We start from the raw sequence: 21,323 nt of genomic DNA on the forward strand, positions 1-21,323 counted from the left end.
TATAGGCACAAAGTGGCGGAGATGTTTCCAAATCACCAGAAGGCAGAAAGGATGCAGCACTTGCAGAACAAGCTGGCAACTATGCTTTACAATGCGTTTAAGGGTGATGTCACAGCACAACGCAATAAAAGGTACCACTGCCAGTAATCCTTCTCCCATGTCCACGCAGGCAAGGACAGGACGCTCCAGCGATCTCATGGTGATGTCGGACATGCGGACATTCTTTAGTCCAACGCCTCACCTTAGCCCTTCCAAATCCACCCTCCACCAACGCCTGGACCGGCAGGTAGCCGACTACCTGGCCTTAAGTGTGGATGTAGACACTGTGAGCAGTGATGAACCCTTGGACTACTGGGTGCGCAGGCTTGACCTGTGGCTAGAGCTGTCACAATTTGCCATCCAACTTCTGTCTTGCCCTGCCTCAAGCGTCCTGTCAGAAAGGACCTTCAGCGCAGCTGGAGGCATTGTCACTGAGAAGAGAAGTCGCCTAAGTCACAAAAGTGTTCAGTACCTCACCTTTATCAAAATGAGGCATGGATCCCGGAGGGCTACTGCATCTCTGCCTGCACGCCGTGTGACTGCCTGCCCCAAGACTAAGTCGCTCCCCACACAGCACCTCTGCCCGCAGGCCACTTGACTGCCTTCGCAGCCACCACCAACAGGGTCCAGGACTCCAGGTGGATTCCTGAATTTTTAAGGCCGCTGCTAGCAGCGGCAGCTATACTACTTTTTCTGGTGCGTGTACATGCCTGCCTAATTTTTCTGGCTGCACTGCAGCTGCAACAACAAAACAAAAGGCATGTACATGTGCCAATTCCCCTTCGTGATCATTACCTTGCTGCGGTGAAGGGGCTTGCATATCACAATGAAGCAATGATCGATGGCGATATGAGTGTCTCGGGGTGGGGGGGGGGGGGGGCACACCCAAGATAATAAGGTAATTGCTTCATTGTGGACAGACAAAATTTGATCAGCTGGACAGTCACTGTTGTTCTATCATTGAGCTACCACAACCCGGCGACCATATGGGCTTGAAAACCGCCACGTCCAGCACGGCCGTCACTACACAAACAGCTGTTTGCGGTGCGTTACACAGTGAGTTTGGGGTGTCAGTGTGAAGCAGTACTCTAATTACACTCCCTTATTGATGTATACACATGCAAGATGTTTTAAAGCACTTTAGGCTTGCAATTTAGCATTCAATGTGATTTCTGCCCTTAAAACGCTGCTTTGCGTCAAATCCAGATTTTTCCAAAGGACTTTTGGCATCTATCCCACTCATCCATGCAACAACTCAGATGTTAGACCCCTTGAAACATCTTTTCCATCACTTTTCTGGCCAGCATAAGTGTTTCTAGTTTTCAAAGTTCACCTCCCCATTGAAGTCTATTGCGGTTCGCGCGAACCGAACTTTTAATCAGAGGTTCGGGCCATCTCTACCTCCTGCTAGCTGCCAGAACTTTGTTGTCGCTCCCAGGTCTTACAATTCTGGACATTCTTGCAAGCTGTTCCGATTCTTCTTCTGTACCTGCAAACTTGTTGCCAAACTTGTTATCTTGCCTTGAATCCGCGTTGTGCCTGCTCCCTTGTACTGTAACTGCATCTGATAAACCTGTTGCTGAACATCCTAGCTTATTATGATCATGCACAGAGTCTGCTCCTTTGACTCTGTGCATGATTGTATATATCTGTATCAAAATTGAAGAGTGAGCGGAAGTGCACATCCAAAATCATGCAATCTTTATTCCAGGTCCTGATAAAGCTCCACACACTTTTGGCTTTAAACGGCTGTTGACTCCCTGCTTGCCTTTACCTCTCTCCCTCAATGCGGTACTGTAGCCTGTATTTTTAATCGACTGGAATAAAGATTGCTTACATCTGTATATTTTATGTTTGTATATATTGCCTGTATATTGCCTTTTAAATAGATAGTTAGTCAGGGTATTTGGTTGTATGCGTGTACACTGCATGTCTCGGTTTGCTGGTAATTCTCTGTATATAGTGTGCAGTGCATATAGTTGCATTTAATTTGCATTATTATTTTGTATGCACAATTTGGTTTGCAATAAACACTATTCCATTATATTCTGGTTTAAGTCTCACTAGTTCTGCAAACTGTGATCATTCGCTGGTGTCCATCACTTGGATCAAGCATTTCTGAGATGTGCTGGAAAAAAGTCTGTGGTGTCCGTACCTCACACGTTGCAGGATCTGCTGCTAACATCTTGGTAGTAGATAACACAGGACATGATTTGATGAAGACGTAGCCACACCAAAATGGGTAATGATGCTGATAGCATGTATCCAATAGGCTATAGTACTGGTAAGTTTCTACATGCTCCACATTTCCACCATGCTGCTGCCAACAGCTTTTTTGGAGGAAGGTGCAGAGGTTGAACATCAGGTGGCACCTATGTTACTTGCATCTGTCATTTAGACACATTGTAAGTGTATCAATGTATTTACAAATGTCTATTCTAAATGTAATGTACAACAGAGTACGTCTTTCCTGCTCAGAACACCTTCAGAGGTTTTGTGTAGTCTTTCAAACAACATGTCAAAGCTGTTCGGGCAGCCCAAAGTGGACATACAATCCGAAATGGTTTTAATATTTTTTGTTGATTGGTGTATATGTGTGTGCTCTCTGTGATGCTGAATTCTCAATTATTTAATCTGTTAATTCAAATTACTTGCATACTTACTTAGAATATGTCTTCATGCTAACTGCTTTTAAAGTAATGTCTCTATGAGACTGGAGAGACCTCTGTGTAAATGGGAGTCAGAGGGTTTCAATTATGCCACTACCCATGTGTCAATACTGCAGCTTCTGCACTGGATACATCAAGGGAGGAGGGAGGGAGAAGAGCATGGGACTTGCACTCACTATACAAAACTGCAGCAAAAATATGAATACCCAAAGGAACAAGAAGAGTATACTCCCAAGTGTCAAAAAAGTATCCTTCTAGTTGATTTTTTTATGAGATCTGACTTTGATATCATTCTACATTAAAACAAAATAGTCCCACTCCACAACTGATGCAGTGGGTGGATTGACCTAATCTGCAGCGCATCATCTAGTACTACAGGCCAGTTTGAATGTGGTAGAGATGACAAAGAGCAACACACATAGAGAAGATAGAGAGTGATGGACCATAAGGGAGCAGAAGAGGATACACATCATGGAGGCCCAGCAGGATGAGAGAAGAAGCCGGATAAAGCAGAGGAATACCAAATTGGTCAGTATACCTCCCCCATTGAGCACCAATGAATTTGGGAGGCAGTGAAAGGGGGGGGGGGGGGGAGGGCACAATTTTTTCTTTTGCCAACTGACTTCAATGATTGGGGGTATGTGGCTGTACTGTGGGGGACCACAAATTATTGATTTTCATATTTGGTGGTCAATGCTACATTTCATATGTGGGGGTCATTGCTGCATTTCATATGTGGAGTCATTGTTGCATTTCATGTGTGGGGGTGATTGCTGTATTTTATATGTGTGGGGGTCATTGCTGCTTTTCATGTTTAGGGGGTAATTTCTGCAATTCATGTGGTGGGAGTCATAGCTGCAATTGTAATGTGGAGTAGTGATTCCTGTAAATATAATATGACAATAGTACTATTGTTAACCAAGAATTGTACAATAGTAGGTAGAAGGAAAACTCCTGAAAGTGCACAATTTGTATTCATAATTTTTATGCAAAGGTTCCCTAAGATCCAGAAACATTTTGCAGGGGTTTCTTGACAGTAAAAGGGCTGTGAAAGGCTGGTCTAATCCTTGCCATCCTGTCAGATAGCACTGGTGTGTTTGTGTTGGCATTCTGCAGACTCTATATTTTTCCTACGATTGGTACTTTGGGATCTCAATTTGTAGACCTCATCATGTAGTCTCAAAGACCTCCATCATGTAGTCTCCCCAAAAAATTGGCCCTCCATGTACGTTGGAACTTGGACAGCACTTTTCTACTTGACTCATAAAGGAAACCTAAGGTGAAAATGCACTGATGAGATAAACAATTGTATCTATCCTCCTACTTCTAACAGTTTCAGTCTCTGTGTATCAGCTAAAAAAGTAGTATTGTCTTAAAGGGACCCCAAGCAGTAATTAAAATCAAAACTTTCACTAACCTGGGGCTTCCTCCAGCCCACCATAGGCCACGAGGTCCCCCCGCCATCCTCCTGGCTCTTCTGCGGGTCCCGCTGGCGGCTCCGTTGCTGGCGACACCTGGGCTGGGTGTTTGAATCCTTGGCTCCCGCTTCGCTTCATTGCGCCGGCCGTTCAGCGTCATCACGGCGGCCGGCGTGAGAGTACTGCGCATGCGCGGTTCAGAGTTAGAAAAACACGCATGCGCAGTACTGTCACTCCAGCCGCCGTGATGACGCTGAGCGGCTGACGCGAAGCGGGCGCCAAGGATTCAAATTCAGGAAGTGTCAGCCTGACTCCCGGCACGGAGCCACCAGCGGGACCCGCAGAAGGGCTAGGAAGATGGTGCGGGACCTCGCGGCCTACGGTGGGCTGGAGGAAGCTCCAGGTAAGTGAAAGTTTTGATTTTAATTACTGCTCGGGGTCCCTTTAAATGAGTGATACAGTCCTCACAGAGAGTTCTAAAATGAGTGATACAGTCCTCACAGAGAGTTCTAAGCAAAATATATAAAGTATTGACCTTGTTTTATCTCTATACTGCACGTAGAAGGTAATCTCTTCCAGTAAAATGTTTTATGGCTGTCATTTCTTATCAGTTAGGATTACTCTATAGTGCGTCTTGGTTCGGACTTGAGAGTAACTGTCACTTGCATAGCGAATGTTTAAAGAGAATCTGTACTCTAAAATTCTTACAATAAACAGCATACCATTCTATTTATTATGTTCTCCTGGGCCCCTCTGTGCTGTTTCTGCCACTCCCTGCTGCAATCCTGGCTTGTAATTGCCAGTTTTAGACAGTGTTTACAAACAAAAGACATGGCTGTTACCAGCTTGTGATAGGCTGTGGAGAGGGTGTGTATAGCTTCTGCCAATAACAGCAGACAGCACATTCCTGCCTGAGTTCGACAGAGCCGACAGAAGAGAGAAGATTCGATTTTATAACAGAGATAACACAGCCTCTGTGCAGCTAGAAAAGGCTGCAGTAAGCCAGACCACATTTGAACGGGTTTAGGAACTTATAGGATAGAAGAAATAAGGCTGAAAATTTTGTTACAGAGTCTCTTAAACTCTTTCAGGCAGAAATAGAATACAGCATAGTTATTTGTGTGCTTGGCACTGTACATACACATGTCTATCTAATGTCATATGTCACCTCAGGTACCTTTTGAAGTGAAACTCCACTATTGCTGAGAAAAAGAGTAATGTTTAGCTCTATACATTGCATGGGTTAATGACAAACCTTTTTTCAACTTACTCACATGTAAGCATGTAAAACATATACATGTAAATCACAGCTATACAAAAATATGTTTCACAGACACCAATATGTGAGTGTCCACAGTCAAAGGATTACTCCAGGTGCAGAAAGTGAGTAACTCGATTGTCTTTTGTACAGTTTCTTACTCATGTGTGGCTTGATATAATTCAGCGTTTTTTTGTTTTTTTTGTTTTGTAATGTTGTGCTATCTAACTGACTTTTCAATTATCTCTGGCCTGGGAGAAACTTAGTAAATTAGGACACAAAGAGATATAGCCATTTGTCTGAAGGAAGGTGGGGCAGGCGGTGTCAAGACATGTTGCTAATGTACCATAGGGAGGAAAAATGTAATCTGATGCTTCAGGCTCATGCAAATATATAACATGTGTGACTTCCGGGGAACCCAGAAAAAGATTTCAGTGGAGAGACATAGTGATGATCATGTGTTTTGTTTTCCATAGTTTAAATAAGACTCTTTAGGGAGTGCTGGGCTGTATTCAGCATACAACAATGGTTCTGATTTTTACAGTGCACATTGTACTGTCTGAATCAGTCTGGGGTCCTGATTTACTAACTTACTAACTAACCAGAATTCTCTGGAAACACCACATTACTGCAAATTTTAGCCCAATCACAGAACGCGGACGCAATGGACCAGACAGAGAATTTTTATGCAGAAATCGGATTACAGTGGTAATTTTAAGACAATTAGAGAATGCAGAATTTTTATGCAGAAATCGGTTTACCACTGTAATTTTAAGACAATCAGGAGTCTTTAGAAATATAAGGCCAATCACAGATTACAGAATTTTTCCATGGAAATCAGATTACTACAGTAATTTAAAGGGGACCTTAACTGAGAGGGATATGGATGTTTCCTTTTAAACAATACCAGTTGCTCTTCAGTCCTGCTGATCTCTTTGGCTTTCACCCCATCCAGGAATCACACACCTGAAACAAGCATGCAGCTAATCCAGTCTGACTTCCGCCAGAGCACCTGATCTGCATGCTTGTTGGGGGGCTGTGGCTAAAGCATTAGAGACACAGGATCAGCAGGAGAGTCAGGAAACTGGTATTATTCTCAGTTTAAGTTCCCTCAGAAGACTCTGGAAGTATCAGGCAATCAGAGAATGTAGAATTTTACAGATGTTGCCAATCAGAAATGCGCTCTCCGCATAATAGGGCCCATCTGCAAAAAATAGCGGATTACCAATTTTTTTTAATACTTAACTGACTTTATTGACACCCCCCCCCTCCAAATATAATATTATTCAGAAATCTGTAAACCAGAAGGGGCACTTATCAGAAAATGGAAATTTTGGCTGAATTGGTCATTTCTGACCATCACTAATGACTTGGAGCACAAAGCTCTGCAGCAATGGTTAGGTATCACACAGCAAATTCCCAATAAACTATTGTGGATCACACAAATTCCCATGGGGGCCATCTATACTGGGGAATCTGTAGTCAGTATTTTCTTCATTGCAAATTAACATACCATGGCACTAGTAAATGAGACCCTCTACATAGTATGGTACATAATTACATTAAAGCCTTACTCCAAATATAACATTTTGTTAATTTTACATTGAGCAGAAATGGGATGACATTTCTCTTGGGTTGTTATTGCTGCCTGTGCAACCTTAGTGAAGAAATTCCTGCACGTTCTATCCCAGTGATGGCCCAGACTCTAATGTAAACCCTGAGAACCTGAGTCTCCTCTATGGCAGGAGTTTAGTGACACCCAAGCACAATGTCCATCCCCACCTACAAAAAAAATTCTACAAAAAAAGGTACTATTTTATTAGTGCCTCTGTCCATATTGGAACAATTTAGACCTTGAAATAAGTGAAATATGTCCAGATGGGAACACCAAAAAAAAAAAAAGAAAGGTCTCTTCATTATGCCACCTGTATTGACGAGGAACAAATAATGACTTACTTAATAATCCTGCGATGATACTGATGGCTGTGCCTCCAAGAAGTACAGATGCTAATGTCCACTTGCAGCATGGTGTATGTGTGTACTTCACCACATCCATTTCCATCACAGGGTCCGCACTAGCAAGCTGCTGGTCTACCAACATACAACAAAAGAACTTTGAGGAAAGGGGAAAGTGTTCTTCTGACAAGTAGTATTAAAATACATAGTAAGATTTCTCTAGGTGGGCCTGGTGTCTAATGGGACACAAATATAAAAATCTGCAACCATATCTTTAAACAGTAATTACAATAAATCCTTTGCATGCACCATGTCAACAATAATCATGATACATTTATAAAAGGTGCTCTTTTTATACATGTATCATGATTATTGACTCTTGGGTGCATATGAAAAAATAGAAAATATTTAATAGAAAAATCTAGATACAAAATTACATATAAAATCTTTGAACATAGACACATATGCTTGTTAAAGTATGTACCCAGAGATAATGCTAGACTGACAAATACCAAATATCAAAATCTTCATTGCTGCTGGTTTAAAAGACATTTTATTGACAATATTGAAAATATCACTTAGGAGAAAACTAAGGAGAAAACGTTAATTGGATATGGGCCAAGGGCCCTTATTTAATTCAATAAAATGCCTTGGATTTGGATAAGGGCCAATAACTCCAGTTTCATATTATTGCAGAACCTAACTGCTGAAAGTGTTTAACAAAAAATAACGACTTAATAATACTGTGAATGTAGTAAACCCATTGCTTTGTCCACAAGAAATGTTCTTTTTATAAAGACATCAATAATATCCAACCCAGAAAAATTAGTTCGAGATGCATACGGCTAAGAAAGTATATACATGACATTTCTCTTTTAAATTTATCAAACTCTGGTACCATATGAATTACTTGTACCTGAGATGCATTTTACCAGGCCATTGAGGACACCGTGAAGGATCCATGTTCAGTGCCAGATATTGCACATGCAAGATTTCTTAATATAAAATTCCATGGGGTCAGATTGCTTATTACTTGCAAAATATGCTCCTTCTTAAACCCAGGAAAGACCCTACAAACTATAGCAACTCTACAGCTTTATCTCTTCTTATTATGAGCCATAATTGTTCACAAAGGTTCTTGCTAATAGATTATAAAACATCATAGCTTCCCTGACTGATAGAAAACAGATACAAATCATTATAGGCAAAGAGGTAACACACTATAAAAAATTAGTTTAATGGTCCTTGCTTGGCAGCATAAAATTCCCCTTGGTGAAACATGCTGGAAAAAAAGAATTATTCATAAATTTAAACCTTAAAAAAATGTAAAAGATTTTAAAGAATTTGTATAACATACATAGCATACATAACAATTACAATATACATAACAATTATAATAACAAACCCAGTCCTAAAGGTCCAGTGTTAAATAACAGCAATGGTAGGCTCAGCATGAAACTTATATAAAAAAGGTGTGACTTTCAATAAAAATGTTAAATAAAACAGCTCCTAAGCTTAGTAAGGCAGTCAGATAGCTTGACTTACTGACAATGGTCTGTTGTGATTAAGCCATCTATTCCAGATTCTGTAACATTTGGCTCTGCTTCCACTTACTTCAAAGGTTAACTTGTATAGGAGAACATCTTTTTCTATTAAAGATACACAAGCAGAAACTGACAGTGCCTCTGGGAGTTTCAAGTGCATAGCAAGAAGTTTCTTGGCCTAGTAAAATAGGAACATTTGCTGACTTCCCATGACCCTACCAGGCCCACTATCCAACTTTTGGCTGTAACCACATTTGGCAGATCCAGTATATTGCACATATAAGATGCAATTTCCCTCAATAATTATATGTTTTTGCACATCATTTGAGAAAAATCACCCACATTCGATTTATATTTATGACTTAAAGAGACTCTGTAACAACATTTTCAGCCTTATTTCTTCTATTCTATAAGTTCCTATACCTGTTCTAATGTGGTCTGTCTTACTGCAGCCTTTTCTAGTTGCACAGTCACTGTAATATTTCTGTTATATAATCTAATCTTCATTCCTTTGTCTGCTTTGTTGGCTCAGGCAGGAATGTGCTGCTCTGCTGTGATAGGGAGAAGCTATGCACACACCCTCCGTGCTTCCTGCAGGCTCTGTGTGCTGTGTGTTGTTGCTGTATGAGTCACAGACAGAGCTTCTCTGAGCCTGTCACATTATGGTTAGCAGCCATGTTTTTTGTTTGTAAACACTGCCTAAAACTGGCAATTACAAGCCAGGATCGCAGCAGGGAGTGGCAGAAACAGCAAAGAGGGGCCCAGGAGAACATAATGAATAGAATGGTATGCTTTTTATTGTAAGAATTTTAGAGTACAGATTCTCTTTAAATTGTCCTGTGTTCCGTGCATTTAGAAAAGCTTAACTTGAGTATAATAGATCTTTTGAAAAACCTGTATTTGTACCAACTTGTCTTTAGATGCTACCACAGTGGTCATATATGTCTCTTTACATTCAATCCAGTCTTCCTCCTACAACTGCCACTCATTAGCTGCCCATTTGCTTGTACTTTTTGGCATTTACTTTAATATATTTCTGAAAGAACTAAATCATAGTATTGAGATATTAACTACTTTAGGATCTTTGGTACCCATATCTACGCCCATGTATAATACATATGGGGATCAAGGGCATAGATATGTATACTGTTTACCTACCACTTGTGTTCACGATCCCCACGTCGTTTCCGTTCATCTCACCGTTGCAATCCCTTCCTTCTGTGATCGGGGTATGAGAGTCAGCTGTTCCCAACTCTGATCACCTTGCCTGTGACTTCCGAGAGTTTGAGATACAGGCTCACAGTCAAAAATCACCAGACATTTCTGTGTTTCTATTAATAGTAGCACCATCTTGTGCCCAAAAAAGTAAAAATATATCCAATTACACCTTAATACAACTTTACATAGAAAAAATAGTTGTTAATTTTTTTTTTCAAAAGTACGTTATTTTTTTTTAAAAAAAACATAAATTATTACCTTAGGGACTTTTTTTTTAATATGTATGTCATGAGGGTTTATTACTGTTAATTTAGCAAATAAAGTCCTGTAATAAGTGATATAGTATTTAAAAATCCCTAAACGGAAAAAATACACCTTTATTTCCAGATAAAATATTCTCGCCATACATTGTACTAGGGACACAATGTAACTACTTTAAGACCGCTCCACGCCCATAGACGTGGCCGCGGCGGCATCCCCAGGCCCGCCTAACGCCAATTGGCATCAAGTCCTGGGGCTGCACTTTGCAGGAGATTGCGGGCAAGATGCGCGCGCATCTCCTGCTCGGGGGGCGGAGCTCAGCCCCCTCTTCAGTCTCCGAGCAGGGGATCGCCGCTTGGAAGACAGTTAGACAGCGTAATCGCCGTCTATTTACATGTACAGCACTGCGATCAGCAGCAGCGCTGTACTGAGGACAGCCGTGTGACATGGCTGTCCCCTCCATAGGCTGGACAGTGATCGGCTGTCATAGGCTGAAGCCTATGACAGCTGATCACCCTGATTGGCTGGCGGTGGGAGGGAGGGAGGGAGCAGGGGAGTAAATATAAAAAAAGTGCAATTTTTATTAAAAAAAGGAAATAAATATTTATATAAAAAAAATGAAACAAATATGGAGCGATCAGACCCCACCAACAGAGAGCTCTTTTGGTGGGGGGAAAGGGGGGGGGGGGGAGAGATCACTCGTGTGCTGTGTTGTGCGGTCTTGCAGCTTGGCCTTAAAGCTGCAGTGGCCAATTAAGGCTGGTCTTTAGGGGGGTTTAACACTGCGGTCCTCAAGTGGTTAAGTGTTTGTAATAACCAGGACAATCGGGCAAATAAAACTTGTGTTTTTAATGTATCGAAGCACATTTTATTTTAAAACTATAATGGCTGAAAACTGAGAAATAATCCCCCCCCCCCTTTTTTTCTTATTATTCCCTTTACAATGCATATAAAATAAAGGGAGGGAGGGAGCAGGGGAGTAAATATAAAAAAAAGTGCAATTTTTATTAAAAAAAAGGAAATAAATATTTATATAAAAAAAATTAAACAAATGTGGAGCGATCAGACCCCACCAACAGAGAGCTCTGTTGGTGGGGGGAAAGGGGGGGGGGAAATCACTCGTGTGCTGTGTTGTGCGGTCTTGCAGCTTGGCCTTAAAGCTGCAGTGGCCGATTAAGGCTTGTCTTTAGGGGGGTTTAACACTGCGGTCCTCAAGTGGTTGAGTGGTTGTAGTAACCAGGACAATCGGGCAAATAAAACTTTTGTGTTTTATGTATCGAAGCACATTTTATTTTAAAACTATAATGGCTGAAAACTGAGAAATAATTCCCCCCCCCCTTTTTTCTTATTGTTCCCTTTACAATGCATATAAAATAAAATAATTCTTATCAAAAAGTACCACATAAAGGTAGCCTAAAACAATATAGGGATCATTTCAGTGTGATAAGTAACAATAAAGTTATAGCTGAACAAATGGGAGGAGCACGGAAATGTGAAAATTGTTTTGGTTTTTAAGGGAAAAAAAACTGTGTTCCTGAAGTGGTTAATTTGGGTCTGTACTTGTCTAGTAGTAGTTGTTCTAAAGTGGTGTTTTACAACATCACTGATCATAGTGTTTGAATTCAAACTGCCTCTCTAATCTAAATTTCAAGCTAAAGAACTACAAATCTTTTAATGTAACCTGTTTGTAAAGCTGGTGCAAAAGTATGCTATACTTTATTTTACCCAAAAGCCTATACATTTGGGAATTATAGTGAAGGCAGGTAGGTTAGGATTAAGGTCAGAGGCAGTAGTTAGGGGACCACTTATGCAAACCCAACTATAATAGACCCCTAAGAACTCTCAGTAACTTGATGAATTTGATGCCCTTATTTATGATCTCTGGGGACGCTACACCTCCATTAGCTAGAGCTTCATAAGAGCTTGCTACATCTACTTCAGTATCTAATGAATTGTCATCCTAAAACCTGTGCAGACACTTATGTACAAAGGTTAAATGAGCAGCAAAACAATCTAAAATAAGGGAATGGCAATCCTCACCTAGAGCCGCTATTTAATAATTTAATTCCAATAGTCAACCATGATAGATTTCCAATGCATAAAAATGGTGTCACCAGAGAATCAATTTGTAACGATCGGTGTAACACAGAGAGGGTCTGATCACCGGTGAACTGCAGTATCACCGACAATGCAGAATATACCCGATTATAGATGATCTGCAGTATCACTGATAATCAGATATATACACTAACCTCTGGACACCTGAGTAACGAGTGAGTGTAATGCAACAGAAATACTTAGAGAACACACAGGGGAATGTTCCTTCCGTAGGCCTAGACTCTCCCGAGGGAGGAGCTAGGCTGAGAGTAGGAAGGACAGAGTGTGAGTGACACCAGAGAGGGTGTCACTAACAGGTCTGGGAACTGCCTCTAATAGCAAGGCAGTTCTCGAGGTCGGGCAAGCCAGGTCGTTAACACACAGACAGATGAGGTACAGATTCAGAAGACAAATACAGGATCCAATGGACAGGCAGAGTTTGGCAACGGAATATCAGAAGTAGCAAGGTACAGAATCAGGAGGTAAATACAGAGTCCAGGAACGAGCAGAGTTTGGCAACAGGATATCAGAAGTAGCAAGGTACAGAATCAGAGTTCAGAGGAATAGTCAGGCAGGCAGAAGGTCATAACAAATAATACAGTTCAATATTCCTGACGCTAAGGTGTGAGATCCTTGGCCGTCAACACCTTTGGAAACTATGCTAGTACACAGATACAGACAAGGTCTGAGTGCTACCACGTAGTGATCGCAACGGCAGACAACCATTGAATGACCAGCACCCAGTATATATACTTTAGTGCTCTCCAGCACCTCCCTTAATTGCTGGACCAATGAAAGAGGCTGCAAATGTCAGCTGACCGGCCTGGTCAACTGACCTTTCTCTGACTGCCATAAAAAAAGCCCTGCCTCTCTGCGCGCGCACGCGTCCTCCTAAACCAGTGTGGACTATCAGTCCCAGCCACACCAGTCATGTGTTGTAATGTAGTTGCCGTATGGGATGCGGAATCTGCCGCCATGCTGTCCGAGCGTGCGGCGTTTTCTTCCGCGTCCCACCTTACTGAGCGAGGCAGGCCTATGCGTACAAACCGCCGCATCAGACGCAGCGGTTTCTCCGCGTTCCTCCATGCCAGACGCGGAAACAGCCGTCTCATCTTGGGTCCATGCGTCGGCTTTTCCGCGTTTCCTCACAGTACCCCCCCCCCCCTGAGAAGTGGACTCCGGACAGCTCCTTCCAGGCTTTTCAGGATGTAAAGCGTGGAATTCACTCTGCAGTTTGTTAGCATGCGTGTGACCCTCAGGTACCCATGATCTCTCCTCCATACCATACCCCTTCCAGTGCACCAGATACTGTAGTGAGTTCTGCACTACCCGTGAGTCTAAAATCCTTTCTACTTCATATTCAGGTTGGTCGTCTACCATCACAGGAGGAGGAGGAGTGGAACCCACGTGGACAGCTGGTTTAAGTAGTGACACGTGAAAAGATCTTACGCCACGCATGCTGGCAGGAAGATCGATGGCATACGTGACGTTGTTGATTTTCCTAGACACAACAAAAGGACCCACAAACCTGGAACCTAACTTAGCCGAGGGCTGTTTCAGGGCTAAATGGCGTGTGGACACCCAGACCAGGTCTCCTGGTTGGAACTTCCACTCAACAGATCGTCTTTTGTCAGCCTGGCCTTTCTGACTTTGAAAAGCCTTTTCCAAATTATTTTTTACGATTCCCCAAGTGGTTCTGAATGACTCTTGCCAAGCCTGCAACGCTGGAAACGGAGTGGAGGCTACTGGTAATGGGGAAAATTTGGGCAACCTTCCAGTTACCACCTGAAACTGAGCGAACCCGGAAGAAGAGCTCTTCAAATTATTGTGTGCAAATTCTGCATATGGCAGAAATTTTACCCAATCATTTTGTGCCTCTGCCACATAGCACCTCAAGAACTGTTCCAATAATTGATTCGTCCTTTCTGTCTGACCATTGGTCTGTGGGTGGTAGCCCGACGAAAATGACAGTTCCATGCCCATTTGCTGGCAAAATGCCCTCCAAAATCTGGAAATGAATTGGACTCCCCGATCTGACACTATGTTTTCCAGAATGCCATAGAGTCGGAAAACATGGGTGACAAAGAGATCGGCCAACTCCTGGGCAGAGGGGAGTCCTTTCAAGGGCACGAAATGGGCCATTTTGCTGAAACGGTCGACTACCACCCAGATGACCGACATGCCTTCAGACCTAGGAAGCTCGCCTACAAAATCCATGGACAAATGGGTCCACGGCTCACTTGGGGTGGGCAAAGGCTGCAACGTTCCCACAGATGCCAGACGGGAGGGCTTGCTTCTCGCACACACAGCACACTCTCTAACATACTCCTTGCAGTCTGTTGCTAGGGAAGGCCATCAAGCACATCTACCCACCAAGTCTTGCGTTCTGGAGGCCCCTGGATGCCCGGCATTTTTGTGCGAGGGAAACATCCGCAAAATCTGGAGGCGAAATGGCAGAGGCACAAACATGACCCCTTCAGGCTTTCCCTCAGGGACATCCTGCTGAAAGGGACTTAAAGTCTCTGTCCAGTCTCTCCAAGTCTCTGTGGCTCCCAGCACCACCCTCGGTGGAACAATGGGCTCTGGTTCAGGGGGCTGTGCTGTCTCTGGCTCGAAACATCTGGACAGGGCATCTGCCTTAATGTTTTTACTGCCCGGAGTGTACGTAATTATAAACCTAAATCTCGAGAAGAACAGTGACCACCGAGCCTGATGGGGACTCAATCTCTTTGCCCCCTCAATGTATTCCAAATTTTTGTGGTCAGTGTAAACTGTAATCGTATGTTCTGCCCCTTCTAGCCAATGACGCCATTCTTCAAAGGCCAACTTAATGGCTAGAAGCTCCCTGTTACCTATATCGTAGTTTCTCTCCGCAGGTGAAAACCTCCGAGAGAAATAGGCACATGGGTGCAACTTCCCCTGCAGCCCAGAACGTTGACACAGCACAGCCCCTACTCCAACTTCTGAGGCGTCAACCTCCACAATGAATGGGTAAGAGGTGTCTACGTGTCTCAATATGGGTGCAGAGCAAAACAGTTCCTTCAGAGTGGAGAAGGCGGCCAGAGCCTCGGGGGACCAGTGATTGGTATCTGTCCCTTTCTTAGTGAGACTGGTAAGGGGTGCTATGACTGTAGAGTATCCCTTTATGAACCTTCTATAGTAATTTGCAAACCCTAAAAATCTCTGAAGAGATTTGAGTCCCACTGGCTGAGGCCACTCCAGCACCGCAGAGACTTTGGTGGGATCCATAGACAGGCCAGAAGTGGAAATTATGTATCCCAGGAAAGCAACAGATGTCACCTCAAAAATGCATTTTTCTAGTTTAGCATAAAGCCTGTTCTGTCTAAGCTTGTGCAGCACAAATTTAACATGAGCTCTGTGCTCAGAGAGGTTGTTTGAGAAGATCAAAATGTCATCTAGGTAAATTAGGACAAATTTACCCAACACCTCCCTAAAAACCTCATTAATGAGTTCTTGGAAGACGGCCGGGGCGTTACACAACCCGAAGGACATCACCAGATACTCGTAATGCCCGTCAGGTGTGTTGAAGGCCGTCTTCCACTCATCGCCCTCTCTGATCCGCACCAGGTTGTATGCACCCCGCAAATCCAGTTTAGAAAAGATCTTGGCATTAGTGACCTGAGTGAACAAATCGTCTATCAAGGGTAATGGATAGCGATTTTTAACTGTAATTTTATTCAGCGCCCGGTAATCAATGCATGGACGAAGGCCTCCGTCTTTTTTCTTAACAAAAAAGAAACCTGCTCCGGCAGGCGACCGGGAAGGGCGAATGAACCCTTTGGCTAAGTTTTCACGGATGTATTCCTGCATGGCCACTTTTTCTGGCCCAGACAAATTGTATAGGTGGCCTCTAGGGGGCATACAACCTGATCGGAGATCAATCGGACAGTCGAATAGGCGATGGGGCGGAAGCTTATCAGCAGATTTGGGACAGAATACGTCTGAGAACTCAACGTAAGACTCTGGGACACCCTCCACCTGAATCCTGGTCTGGCCTAGTTTCACCCTCCCTAGACAATGCTGAACACAATGGGGGGACCAACTCGTTAACTGACCAGTGGCCCAGTCTATCTGTGGCGAATGGATGTGTAGCCACGGCATACCAAGGATGATAGTGGAGGTTGTCATGTGTAAAACAAAAAACTGCAGCCTCTCTTTATGTAATACCCCTATGGTGACTTCTACCTCAGGAGTCTGGGACAGTGGATGATTGTGCTGCAGAGGGGAGTCATCTACTGCCGTAACCTGCAGGGGTGGTTTAACCAGGGTGAGCGGAACACCTAATTTCTTAGCAAACTCGTAATCCATAAAATTTGCTGCTTAGCTCAAATCAACGAAAGCCTCAGAGACTTCAGATTTACCCTCCCATGTGACAATACAAGGGAGAAGTAATCGTTTATCTTCTAGGGGTGAAAGTCGTGCGCCTAGGGTGTTACCCCCTACAACTCCTAGGCGGTAGCGTTTCCCGACTTATTAGGACAATTGCGTACTCTATGGCCCCCCTCTGCACAGTAAAGACACAGCTGCTCAGATATCCTACGTCTTCGCTCCACTTGGGATAGTTTTGACCGACCAATTTGCATAGGTTCGGGTGGAGGCGAGACGGAAGGTGGTGGAGTGACTGGAGGCGCAGCGTAGGACACCAATCTGACCTGACTACTACCCCGGGTCTGCTTCTGATAGCATAGTCTGCGGTCAACTCGAATGGCTGATGAAATGGCCTCATCGACAGTTTTAGGTTCTGGCAGACTTAACATGAGATTTGATACCTCATCTGACAATCCTGATAAGAAGCAATCTAGGAGGGCATAAGTGTCCCACCTGGCTGAGACTGACCACCTCCTAAACTCTGCTGCGTAATCCTCGACCGGACCCTTGCCTTGACGCAAAAGCTTGAGCTTCCGCTCAGAAGTCGCAGCAAGGTCTGGGTCGTCGTAAATTACAGCCATAGCTTTAAAGAATTCCTCCACTGAGGTCAAGGCTAAATCTTCGGGGGCCAAACTGTACGCCCAGGTCTGAGAGTCGCCTGATAACAAGGTCTTAATAAATGTGACCCTTTGAGCCACAGTTCCCGAAGATCGGGGTCTCAACTCAAAGTAGGATAACACTCTACTCCTAAAATTTCGGAAGTCTGATCTGTGACCAGAAAATTTCTCAGGTACCGGCATACGTATGTCGGAACTAGGAGGGGATCGCACCTCCTCCACGGCCGTCTGGAGGGTTTGCAAAGAGCCAGACAAGGCGTCAATCATCGTCTTGTGGCTACCCAGCACTTAGTTGATGTGATCCACCGAAGTGGCAAGTGCGCCCAGACGGTCAGGATGTGCGTACATAGTATTTTATGGTCTGCCGTTCTGTAACGATCGGTGTAACACAGAGAGGGTCTGATCACCGGTGAACTGCAGTATCACTGACAATGCAGAATATACCCGATTATAGATGATCTGCAGTATCACCGATAATCAGATACAGTGGTGTGAAAAACTATTTGCCCCCTTCCTAATTTCTTATTCTTTTGCATGTTTGTCAAACTTAAATGTTTCTGCTCATCAAAAACCGTTAACTATTAGTCAAAGATAACATAATTGAACACAAAATGCAGTTTTAAATGATGGTTTTTATTATTTAGTGAGAAAAATAACTCAAAACCTACATGGCCCTGTGTGAAAAAGAAATTGCCCCCTGAACCTAATAACTGGTTGGGCCACCCTTAGCAGCAATAACTGCAATCAAGCGTTTGTGATAACTTGCAACGAGTCTTTTACAGCGCTCTGGAGGAATTTTGGCCCACTCATCTTTGCAGAATTGTTGTAATTCAGCTTTATTTGAGGGTTCTCTAGCATGAACCGCCTTTTTAAGGTCATGCCACAACATCTCAATAGGATTCAGGTCAGGACTTTGACTAGGCCACCCCAAAGTCTTCATTTTGTTTTTCTTCAGCCATTCAGAGGAGGATTTGCTGGTGTGTTTTGGGTCACTGTCCTGCTGCAGCACCCAAGATCGCTTAAGCTTGAGTTGACGAACAGATGGCCGGACATTCTCCTTCAGGATTTTTTGGTAGACAGTAGAATTCATGGTTCCATCTATCACAGCAAGCCTTCCAGGTCCTGAAGCAGAAAAACAACTATAGACCATCACACTACCACCACCATATTTTACTGTTGGTATGATGTTCTTTTGCTGAAATGCTGTGTTACGTCTACGCCAGATGTAACGGGACACGTACCTTCCAAAAAGTTCAACTTTTGTCTCGTCGGTCCACAAGGTATTTTCCCAAAAGTCTTGGCAATCATTGAGAAGTTTTTTTAGCAAAATTGAGACAAGCCTTAACCACTTCACAACTGAGGGGTTTTACCCCTTCAGCATCCAAGCAATTTTCACCTTTCAGCTCCTTCCATTCATTTGCCAATAACTTTATCTCTACTTATCAGAATGAAATGTGTTAAATGTGTTTTTTTTTTATCACTAATTAAGCTTACTTTGGGTGGTACATTATGCCAAGAATTTTTTTATTCTAAATGTTTTTTAATGGAAAAATAAGAAAAAAATTGGAAAAAAATCCTTCTTTTTCAGTTTTCGGCCATTATAATTTTTAAATAATGCATGCTACCGTAATTAAAATCCACGTAATTAATGTGCCCATTTGTACCGGTTATTACACCATTTAAATGATGTCCCTATCACAATCTCTGGTGCCAATATTTTATTAGGAAATAAAGATGCATTTTTTTCAGTTTTGCATCCATCATTAATAAAAAGCCCATAATTTATAAAGTAACAGTATTATACCGTCTTGACATACATATTAAAAAAGTTCAGTCCCTAAGAAAACTATTAATGCATTTTTTATAATTGTAAAGTTATTTCATTGTATTTTTTTACAAAAAAAAAAATGTTGGTAACTATTGGGGAGTGTGGGAGGTAAGGGGTTAATTTAAAATGTAAAAACAGGTCTTTGCATTTAAAAAAAAGTACTTTTAGATGTAGTTTTACTATTTGGCCACAAGATGGCCTCAGTCTTTTTTTTTGTTATATGTCCTGTAAGCGAAATATGTATGCTTACAGGAAGTGTACTGAAGATGGGAAACTTTTATTTATTAGAATGATCGTGCAGCTTCTCATAAAAGGCGCCGATAATTGCTACGGGGACTTAGATCAATGATTATGAATTGGTTTCCCATTCATTGATCTCCTGGCAGGCAGATGGCAACATGAACGAGCGCACAAATAAGCGGGAGCGCTTTCAGCAGTGGTAGCAGCGGGAGTACGTATATTTACTCCCCTGGGCGGTTAGATGAAGTCTGCAGGGGAGTAGATATACTGTACTGGAGCTGTGAAGTGGTTAATGTTCTTTTTGCTTAAAAGTGGTTTGCGCCTTGGATATCTGCCATGCAGACCGTTTTTGCCCAGTCTCTTTCTTATGGTGGAGTCATGAACAATGACCTTAATTGAGGCAAGTGAGGCCTGCAGTTCTTTAGATGTTGTCCTGGGGTATTTTGTGGCCTCTCGGATGAGTTTTCTCTGCGCTCTTGGGGTAATTTTGGTCGGCTAGCCACTCCTGAGAAGGTTCATCACTGTTCCATGTTTTTGCCATTTGTGGATAATGGCTCTCACTGTGGTTCGCTGGAGTCCCAAAGCTTTAGAAATGACTTTATAACCTTTACCAGACCGATAGATCTCAATTACAGTACTTTGTTCTCATTTGTTCCTGAATTTTTTTGGATCTTGGCATGATGTCTAGCTTTTGAGGTGCTTTTGGTCTACTTCTCTGTGTCAGATGGCTCCTATTTAAGTGATTTCTTGATTGCAACAGGTGTGGTGGTAATCAGGCCTGGGGGTGACTACAGAAATTGAACTCAGGTGTGATAAACCACTGTTAAGTTATTTTTTAACAAGGGGGGCAATCACTTTTTCACACAGCGCCATGTAGATTTGGAGTTTTTTTTCCTCACTAAATAAAAAAAAACATCATTTAAAACTGCATTTTGTGTTCAATTATGTTATCTTTGACTAATAGTTAATGGTTTTTGATGAGCAGAAACATTTAAGTGTGACAAACATGCAAAAGAATAAGTGTAACGATTGCGGAATAGTCTCCGTGGTCAGCGCACCAGACGTGCGCTGACGCGGCGGATTTCCTCCAAAAGCGTATAATTGAGGACACCCAGGCTAGGTGCTATGCACCTGCAGAGGGAAATTCCTGTCGGCAGGTGGAGCTGTGAAATGCAGAGGAACAGCTCCTCTGCCCTACCACACACGCCAGACAGGAATTGTACGAAGGGAAGAAACGCAATCGCAAGAGAAGCGATTGAGAGTGAGCACAGAGACAGATTGTGTGTGTGTGCATAAAATTAGTCGCCAACCCGCGACTGTGCACACACCACAGCAGATAAGAAGCAGGAACGCGATCGCGAGAGGTGCGATCGCCAGATGTGACACAAGGTACAGCAAGGCGGAGCACGAGAGTAGCAAAGGCACAGCAAATAATACAATAAGGAAATACGGAAAATAACAAACGCTAGCTAACCGCGAACACCGCACTCATTCGCAACAGTGCACGCGGTTATGCGCGGTCTCCACGTGATAAGCACAATAGAGACAAGCACGCCTAACTAACCATTAACAGACAAACATGAAACAGAGGACGCGAGCGCTTGCTTAACGGTTACCTCACTGAGCCTCCAGCAAGCGCAGCAGACAAGACAGACACACGAAAACAGGGACAAGCGACAGAAGGATCCCCAGTGCTAGCGAAAAGTGGCTAGCGCGATCCCAGAAGACAGAACAGAAGGATCCCCAGCGCTAGCGAAAAGTAGCTAGCGCGATCCCAGGAGACAGAGTA

At 43.1% G+C, this 21,323-nt stretch overlaps 1 protein-coding gene across 4 annotated transcripts in view; it reads right to left on the reverse strand.

The window, feature by feature from the left end:
- Positions 1 to 21,323, reverse strand: part of TMPRSS9 (transmembrane serine protease 9) — a 394,042-nt gene that overhangs the window by 201,681 nt on the left and 171,038 nt on the right. For 3 of the 4 annotated variants that reach the window (XM_068233736.1, XM_068233737.1, XM_068233738.1), the window contains one exon: positions 7,341 to 7,475. The exons of the other annotated variant lie outside the window; for it this stretch is intronic. In XM_068233736.1, the coding sequence (XP_068089837.1) occupies positions 7,341 to 7,446 (106 nt within the window). In that variant the 5' untranslated portion in view covers positions 7,447 to 7,475. The remainder of the gene's footprint in view (positions 1 to 7,340; positions 7,476 to 21,323) is intronic. 4 annotated transcript variants of the gene reach the window in all.

Source organism: Hyperolius riggenbachi, chromosome 1, assembly GCF_040937935.1.
Source record: "Hyperolius riggenbachi isolate aHypRig1 chromosome 1, aHypRig1.pri, whole genome shotgun sequence".
Lineage (NCBI taxonomy): Eukaryota > Metazoa > Chordata > Amphibia > Anura > Hyperoliidae > Hyperolius > Hyperolius riggenbachi.